Here is a 9,302-nt window from a genome sequence, read left to right on the forward strand (position 1 = left end):
TTCTGTATCTATTAATAAAGCAAGGTGCGTTTCTCTAATTTTTTCATCCGTTCACCATCGAAAAAGTTTTCTTCTATCCGAGGTGGTACTAAATTTTTGTTCGTTCGTCTATTAGAAAAGAAAAAACGCCAGATTTGCTACATGGGCCACCTGCAATGTGGCCTAGCAAAGCCAGCCAAGTTATTTTCGTGTCCACGCAGATGGGAAAACCCTATTTATCGCAGCGAGCATTAGATAGTTGCAAATTTGCACAGGGCGCCCATGCTGGGCTGAACTGTTTACTTTTTTGTTTTGTTTTGTGTTATGTTTATATTTTTCTTTTTAAGTTTCTTTTGCTTTTTTCCTTTGCCTATTTTCCTTTCAAGTTTATTTTGCCCCTTTTTCGTAAATTCAAAATTTTCAAAAAGTTCACAATATCATAAAAAGCCAACTTTTAAAAAATCAGCATTTTAAAATTTATTCCTTTTTGAAAAATGTTTAGAACATTAAATCTTTGTCCTCATTTCAAAATTGGTTCAGATTTTTTTTAAATGTTCCATTTTTTCTTTTTGTTTTCCAAAGTTGTTCGGGATTTTCCAAAAAAAATTGCATTCAAAATTGGTTCGAAAAAAAATCTTGTTTCAGTGAAATGTTCACAAATTCAGAATAATGTCAAGAAACACATTTTCAAAAATTGTTCTAAATGTTTAAAATATGTTTCCTTTTAAAAAATCACAAATTGAAAACATGTTCATGTTATTATAAAAGGTTTATGTTTTTAAAAAAATGTGAATTTTGAGCGTTTCAAATTTTGTTGTGTATTTATGAAAATGTAAAGAATTTCAAAAATGCTAGTGATTTTCAAAATTATTCATGTTTTCAGGAATATTCAGCAATTTATTTTGTTTAACAGTTCAAAAAAAATGTTTCCAATCTAACATTGGAGTATGATCTTAAAGGTTTGAGCCGGCCATTGGTTGGTAGGACTCGTTTCTTTGAGTGGCTAGCAGCACATAGTCGGGTCTTTGAGGGCATGATTTTGATCTCTCAACTCATAATTTTTTGGATTCTTTTCATGCCTTACTAACACAGTCGTCTTGGCGCCTACCAGTGTGCTGGTCCATACACGAGCTAATGTGCATCCTACATGCTATTTTTACACAACTAGCGTCATATAGTAGCCCTCACGTAGTTGGCCCAAAAAAAATTTGCTCTGTCGCATAGACTGTATTGGGCCTCAGCTGCACTCCCCTACTAGGTCGTCGGAGGAAGCAATTTTTGTCCTTGGGCCAATAAAAGAGAATATGTTGGTTTGGCCCGGATAAAAAATTATGGGCACGTGAGCGCTAAAATAATTAAAGAGAATAAACCCTAATAGAGAAAGGACATTGGTGTTTGGTTATGCGCTAAATATGCTAATGAAACGGGATTTATGCGCTACAATTAGTAATCTATCTGGTTACGTCATCATAAGAGAGAGTGGTCGAAGCAACCGTGCCCCGAAGATCGCCACATAGCTATCAAAATGAGGAGGCAGACACAACCCCGAGACAGAGGCGGGCCCGAAGAAAAAAAAGGCACGAGTTGGATGGTTGCCATCACACCGACTAACCCCACCACTATCAAGATCTCGCGGGACAAACATGGCTCGCGAGAAGACCACAACTCCTCTCTCTATTGCACCGCTATGGAGATCATTTTTGATGGACATATCAATTATCTCTCTCATTGCTTCTCCAAAGAAACATCTCTCCCTTTGCAAAGCACGGGCATATATGCTAGTCTTCTTTAAATTGGAATAGTTATGTTAGAAACCATGGTCAGCAGACTATACCATGAAATCATTTTTTCAGTACTTTGTGACAGATCCAGAATAGTCAACTTAATTAATTAAGATCCAAATGGCAGCAGCAATGTGTAGATGCACGGAGAAATGTAACTAAATAACAGAGGGAATTAAAGATGCCTCATAAGCATGTTTTCACTTAAGATATATTAGAATGACTTCAGAAATATCCGAGGCAATATCGATTGTGAAGGACCAGTAGCTTATGCAGATAGCTGCAGTGTGTTGGCTGGACATCACAGCTTCATGTTATTATTGCTCAGCATAATCATCGTTCTTTCCCTATAAAGTAGCACTAGGTTCTTTTGCTGCCAATCATTAATTATCTGATCCCATGAGGCATTATTACCATGCTAGCTCTGTATAATGCCGGTGGTCTTCTCACTGTAATTCACTGTCAACATGCGCTAATTTTGAGTTTTGCTTCTTTTGTTCTTACATGTAATTCCTTTGTTCCATCTTTGTTATATGTCAGTGCTGATGTCTTGAAGGTGAGCTTGCTTAATAAGCTCGTGGTCGAGTAAGAAAATGTTATTTGATGTTGTTTTCACATCTCTCTGCAAGTTCTCATTGGTATGTAGAGAAACAACTACTAAGCCATACTAAATGTGGAGCCTCTGTTTCATCTGTGTTTGTATCCATGAATATCTTGAATTGGTTTTACTTTGATGGTTTATTGTTTGTTCAAATATAGGCTGTCTGCCAGTTTTATTTTTCTTCGTTGTCAAATAGGATAGGCATATGTAATTCTATTTGCTCCGCACTATTTAAATCCTCATTGAAATACATATTAATCTAAAAATCTCGTTGTTTTCATCCAATTTATAACAACTTCGGGGGAAATGTTCATGACAGACGACCAGAAACAATAGCTTCTTTATTATTAGGGAAAGATAAACAGAAAACAAGAGCACATCAATTGGAAGCGCATCGCGCTCCCCGGCCTCCGCAACGACTCTCGGCCGCCATACCTCCTGGCCAAGATCCGCTGTCACCAAGGCCCCCCCGCGGCGCTACCTCTGACTCCCGCGCCGGCGCCCCCGGAAGACAGCCTCCCGTTGCCTCACGACCGTGCTCCGTATATCCTCACACTCTCCGTCGTGCGCCACCACACCAGAGACGACCACCGCGCCGCCCACTTGACAAGACTCCCCCGCGCGAAGAAATCCCGTCAGGGCGCGCCACCACCGCCGGCGCCGGCGATGGTCAGGGATTAGGGGGAGGAGGGGTGCTCGGGGCGGCTAGGGTTTCTCCTTCGGAGCCGCCCGCACAAGCGACCCGGGAGGGAAAGGGGATGGAGGATCTTTCCCATCACTATCACACGTACATCAACCGTGTTTGAAAAACAAACTCAAAAAAAGGACCGTGCTTGTGCTTGTAAAAGAAAAGAAAAATGGTGCTGCTAAAAATCAGTCGACTGAGACTTCGCGAAGTCTCAGTCGACTCCTAGACCATTAGATCTACTACTGCTTTTAGATGCGTGCAAACCGCTTTTAATTGCAAATTGGCCCGTGTAGACCGACGGACTAGTGGGCTGCTTTCCAGTCTTGTTTTTCTTATCAGCTTTGGGTGGGCTAGGCAGGGGAGTGGCGGGCTTTGGACAGTATGTCTTTTTTTTTGCCTGTAAAGTTTACAAAGTCTAAGAGTGAAAGGGAAAAGAATTTGTATACTGGAGTAGCATCTTTTGTGTGTTTTTCCCCTCTTTCTTTCCTAGAATCCGTGTGCGTGTGTGTGGTTGTTATTGATAGAAAATATCCCTAACTGTATAGTTTTTCTAGTGCAGCATCCTTTTTTAGGACCAGAATTTTCTTTTTTAAAGATGTGTGTACGTGCATGCGTTTTTTGTATAGAACAAGCATCCACATCTCCTTTTCTAGTTTTTTAGCTTTGGCTTTGTGTTAAGTATGTCAGTCTAAAAGAAGTATAGATGGTAATATCTAATTCAAAAAAAATATCTATTTTTTGTGAATTTGTTATTCTCAGTCGACCAAAAATTAGAAAAGTCTTAATCGATACGGTAGCAACGGGACCTCTATTGTAAGTGTTGCCCCAGAATGCAACTCTATGTCTTCAAAGCGACCAAGAATTGGTAATTATTTTTTTTGTTTTATTTTTTCTCTCATATCCAATGAGTTTGCTTCCATTTTGTTTTTTGTGATGGGCTGTTTTAGGGTGTGTCTGGCCAGTTCCTTCCTTCTTTTTTTTGGTGATGGTCTGGCTTTTTCTGGATTTATTTATATGTTTTTTTATTTTATTTTGCTGCCTCTTTTTATCTTTTTGTAAGTGATTTTTAACAAAAAAATATCGTCATTCTCGTGACATTGATTTTATTTTGCATTTGCATTTTTACCATTTTTCTCGTTTCATTTTAATTATTATTCTTTTATTTACTTTATAAAAAATCCATGTTTCTTATTTATTTATTTATTTATATTTTGTCTTCTTAGTGCATTTAAAATCTTTTTCTTGTATGCCCATTATTAGGCGCAATTGTAAGTGTCGCCATTGAATGTAATTTATTAGTCTTTTGTCGAGAGAAGGGCAGTTGCATGTCTGTTCCTAGGCATCCAACTGCAAGTGTCACCCCGGATAACAATTGCACGCCCACATATCCGACTGCAACTAACATTTATTTTCTAGGTGCGGTGGGAGAGGGAGGGGAGTTGCATGTGCGTTATCAGGCTTGCAACTGCAACCGTCGTCTTCAAATGCAACTGCATGTCCCGCTCCTGACTGCAACTGGCCTTGTGTTTTTGTCGGAGAGGGGGGTTGCATATCCAACAGTAGCCTTGCAATTATAAGTGTCTTCCTCGGCTGGAACCGCATGCCTAAACACGAGACTACAACTGCATGCCCACCAACTCCACTGCAACCGACATTTTTTGATTTGTTAGTGGGCGGCGAGAGTAGGGAGTTGCATGTCCGATACTAGGCTTGCAATTGCATGTCCCCTATCGACTGCAACCGGCCTTATGTTTTTTACGGAGAGGGGTGAATTGCATGTCCGACAATACGTTTGCAACGACAATTGCATGTACGACCGTAGTCCTGCAATCGCAAGTGTCGCCCTCCACTGCAATTGCATGACTATACACCCGATTGCAACTGAATTTTTTGTTTCAATTGCATGCTTACACACCCGGCCGCAACTGAACTTTTTTGTAAGTGAGCGGCACGAGATGGGGAAGTTGTGTGTCCGACAATAGGCTTGCAACTATAAGTGTTGCCCTCGTCTGCAACTGCATGCCTACACACTCGATTGCTACTGTCCTTTTTTGGTTTTGTAAGGGAGCAAAATGGAGGGGGAGTTGCATGTCTGATACTAGGCTTGCAACTTCAATTGTCGCCCCCGACTGCAACCGTATGCCTACACACCCAATGCAACTGACATTTTTTGTTTTGTAAGTGGGCGTCGGGAGAGGGGGTCATTGCATGTCCGACACTAGGCTTTGCAAATGCAAGTGTCATCGCCTAATGCAAGTACAAGTCCACACATCGCTACTACAAACTAACCCTTGTTTTGTACGAGTGGCGGGAGAGGTGGGTGGGGGTGGAGTTGCATGTCCAATACTAGCCATGCAACTGCAAGTGTCGCTCCCGAATGCAACTGTGTGTCTCCCTCCCGACTGCAACTGGTCTTATGTTTTTCTTAGAGGGCGGCAGGAGAGGGGTGGGGGAAGTTGCATGTCCAGTACTAGACATGCAACTGCAACAGTCACCCCCGACTGCAATTCAATGTCTTCCAACATGGTTACAACTGAAAAATTTGTCATGTTGGGGGGCAGGGATGGGGGGGGGGGGAGTTGCATGTCTGACACTAGGCTCGCAACTGCAAGTGTCGCCCTTGACTGCAATTGCATGTCCAATAGTAGGCTTGCAACTGCAAGTCTCGCCTCCGGCTGCAACTAACTTTTTTGCAACTACACACCCAGCTTGGGCGGCCTGCTAATCAGGTTTATTATTGACCTTTTCTTTTTCTACTATTTTTATATTTTTACCCTTGTGTTTTGAATTATTATTATTATTATTATTATTATTATTATTATTATTATTATTATTATTATTATTATTATTATTATTTGTTGAGAAAAACAACGCAACCCAGGTTGGAAGCACACATTTGCATGACCTCCATTTGTATGCAACTTATAAAGATTGATTTGTGAAAAACGGTGCCACACTATTTAGTTTGTCTTGTTTCCATTTTGTTTCTTTGTTACATTAAATATTGATTTTTGTTCTAATATACAAAATGTTTTTTCAAACAAATTATTAAAAAAATAAAAAGAAAAAGAAGGACTCACAAAGATGACGCACAAAGAGAAGGACTTGGCAATGTGCTGCACTAGCGACATAAAAATGCTTTTTTTATTTACTTCTCTTGTTGAACACTTTTTTGCGGTGTGAAGAACAAACAAAGACAAAAGACAAAGAAACAAACAAACCAATCCAAATAAATAAATAGAACAAAACCAACAGAGAAACAAAAATGAGCCAACTAAGAATAAAACCCAGCAGCTATTGATTAAACAAACAGGCCTAATCTGTCTTAGGTGACATCAGTCGACTTAGGGATGTTTGTTTCCAGAGACTTATTGATCTATGGACTTAAAAAAGTCTCTATAAGTCCCATGTAAACCAAACAGAAGGGACTTATAGGGATTTAAAGTGGCCATTTGGGACTTATGAAATAAGACTCTCAAGGAGGGACTTATAGGGACTTATAGTTGTAATATGGTCTTATAGAGACTTATAAGTTTCAGGAACCAAACAGATAGGGACTTTTTAAGGACTTGAGACTTATAAGTTGGGACTAAAAAAAGTCCTAAAACTTATGAACCAAACAGGGCCTTAAACTTCACGAAGTCTAAGTCGACTGAGACTAGACAGACCCAAAAAAAAAACAGTCTCCCGCAACAACAGTATTCTAATTTCTGACCAACCCGGCGAGACCTTACCACTAGCGCCCACCGTGTCTCCGCCGTCGCGGCCGACCGGCCGAACGTATATTCCCGTCGCCGTTCTCCCCCGAGACTGCCGTCAAACCGGTCAGAGCCGCTGTACTGCCACCACCGCTAGTTTCTGACCTGACCCCGGCCGGCGGCCGCTTCCGCCCGCGGCATGCGAGGGAAGAGGAAACACATGGAAGTAGTATGGGGCACGCCACGACGACGACGCCGAGGATTCCGAGGAATGGCGCGTTAATAAGTTGCTTCTCACGAGTCACGATCCCAAGAACCCAACTCACCTGCTCCCTCCTCTTCCTCTCCTCGTGTGATCAAGCTGCGATTCTGTGCTGTGCGTTGCGTGCTGTGCCAATGGCGGTCATGAGCGAGCTCGTCGGCACCATCGGGACGGGGCCGGGCTGCTCGTGGTCGGACCTACCGGGCGACCTCCTCGAGTCCGTCCTCGCCCGCCTCCCGGTGCCGGACCGATTCCGCTTCCCCGCCGCGTGCACCGCGTGGTGGTCGGCCGCCAGCGCCGTGCAGCCCCGTGCCGTGCATGTGCCGTCCCCGTGGCTCATGCTCCCCTTCGACCCGACCGTGCGCCGGAGGCGCGGTGGTGGCACGTCCTCGGAGGGGGCGCGGTTCTTGAGCCTCTCCGACGGCAGAGCGTACACCATCCCGCAGCCGGCCCCGGCCATATCAGACCGCCTCTGCGTCGGCTCGTCGCCCGACGGGTGGCTCGTCACCGCCGACGCCGCCTCCGAGCTGCACCTCCTCAACCCGCTCACCCGTGCGCAGGTTCCGCTCCCGCCGCCCGACACGCTCCCCTTCGTCCACGCCAGCCGCGACGCGGACGGCCGCGTCGTGACCTACAGCCTCCGGTGCTGCTTCGCCGACGATGACGCCGACGAGGCTGCGACCGTGCTCGTCCCGCCGGAGTCCTTCGCGCCGGACAGGCTCCGGTACGAGCTCTACGAGAAGGCCATCCTCGTGTCCGCGCCGCGGGAGGGGCATACCGCCGCGCCGGGATCGGGCGGCTACGCCGTCATGCTCATCTGCCAGCCTCTGTCCCGCATCGCCATCGCCCGAGCCAGCGACACGAGGTGGACGCTGCTCGACACGCCCTCGCGCCGCTGGGCGGACGCCATGCGTGCCTCCTCCACGGCTAGCGCCGGCGGGCGGCAACTGGTGTACGCGATGGACTCCGCAGGGCGCGTTGAGGCATGGGACATGGACGTCACGGCGGACACGACGCCGACCCGGCAGGCCATCGCGCCGCCGTGCTGCTGCTGCTCGGGGCGCGCGTGCTCCATGTCGGCGGCGTGCAGTAGATACCTCGTGGAGCTCTCGCCGGGGCGCCTACTCCAGGTCCACCGGCTCAGGGACGCAGCGAACGCGCGGAGGTGGGAGCCCCGGCCGGAGCAGGTCGAGTACACGACCGTCGCGGCCGAGTTCTTCGAGCTGATAGGTGGTCGGTGGGCGCCGGTGGACAGCTGGAACGGCCGCGCCGGCATCCTGGCCGGGCGCGCGCTCTTCTTGGGGAAGAACACGTCGCTGTGCATCCCGGTAGACGACTGCCCCGAGCTGAGGGGCAACTGCGTCTACTTCACCGATGACGGGCCGTGGTCGCACGAAAGGTGCCGCGAGGTGGCGCCGGACGTCGGCGTGCTCGACCTCGCCGACGGCAGCTACAGGCCGCCGCCAGGCGCGGCGCGGGACCTGCTCTGGAAGTGGCCGCCCCCGGTCTGGGTCTTCCCGTCGTGCGCCGACTGAATTGATCCGTCTGACTAGTGCTGGCAGGGCCAAGAGAGTGTTCGCCCCTATCAGCACAGAGCATTTCAAATGAAATGTTCGTGTATAGAATTTTGAAATTTTAGCAGCATTTAACATACAAAGAAGTTATGCTAACACAAGAAAGATAAAAGATCATGTTTTTTATGGGATGATAAAAGATCATCTATCTATCTACTATCTACTACCCCTGTAAAAAAAAAGAAGGCGGAGAACCAAACAATCAGACCCGTCCATCAACAAGATCTGATGACCCTTAATCCTTCGATGTTTAACGCAACAAACCACGCAATTAAGCCTGACCGCTAAAAAAAATGTTCGCACGACCTCTCGCCACACCCCCACGACCTCACGCCCCGCGCCGTTCCTCCCGCACGACCTCGCGTCTCTGCGCCGTTCCTCCCACAGCCGGGCGCGGGCCGTAGGTCGTCGAGCCACCGCCGGAGCCGCCCTTCGCCGCGGCCCGCAGGTCCCCCAGCCGTCGCCGGAGCCACCTTTCGCCGTGACCCGCAGCTCGGCGAGCCGCCGCCCTAGAGCCTCCCTTTGCTGCGGCCCGCAGGTCCCCCAGCCGCCGCCCCGAAGCCGCCCTTCGCCACAGGTCACCGCCACCTTCGCCGCCCTTCACCGCAGGTCTCCTCCCTGCTGTCCGCCCTGCCCTCCACCGCTCTTATCTCCTCATCAACGTGCAGGGGTTGGTGTCGCACTCACCACGGAGAAGATCGCCAAGTACTTTGTATACA

General features: G+C 47.2%; 1 protein-coding gene across 1 annotated transcript; it reads left to right on the forward strand.

Annotated features, from left to right (window-relative positions):
• Positions 1-7,143: 7,143 nt before the first annotated feature.
• Positions 7,144-8,544, forward strand: LOC119333698. The gene has a single exon (XM_037606509.1). The coding sequence runs from the start codon at positions 7,144-7,146 to the stop codon at positions 8,542-8,544; it is 1,401 nt and encodes a 466-aa protein (XP_037462406.1).
• The last annotated feature ends 758 nt before the right edge of the window (positions 8,545-9,302 follow it).

This window comes from Triticum dicoccoides, chromosome 7A, assembly GCF_002162155.2.
Source record: "Triticum dicoccoides isolate Atlit2015 ecotype Zavitan chromosome 7A, WEW_v2.0, whole genome shotgun sequence".
NCBI lineage: Eukaryota > Viridiplantae > Streptophyta > Magnoliopsida > Poales > Poaceae > Triticum > Triticum dicoccoides.

Bases quoted from the DNA above. Each gene is read 5' to 3' on its own strand.
- LOC119333698 (XM_037606509.1), top strand. From the start codon at position 7,144: ATGGCGGTCATGAGCGAGCTCGTCGGCACCATCGGGACGGGGCCGGGC.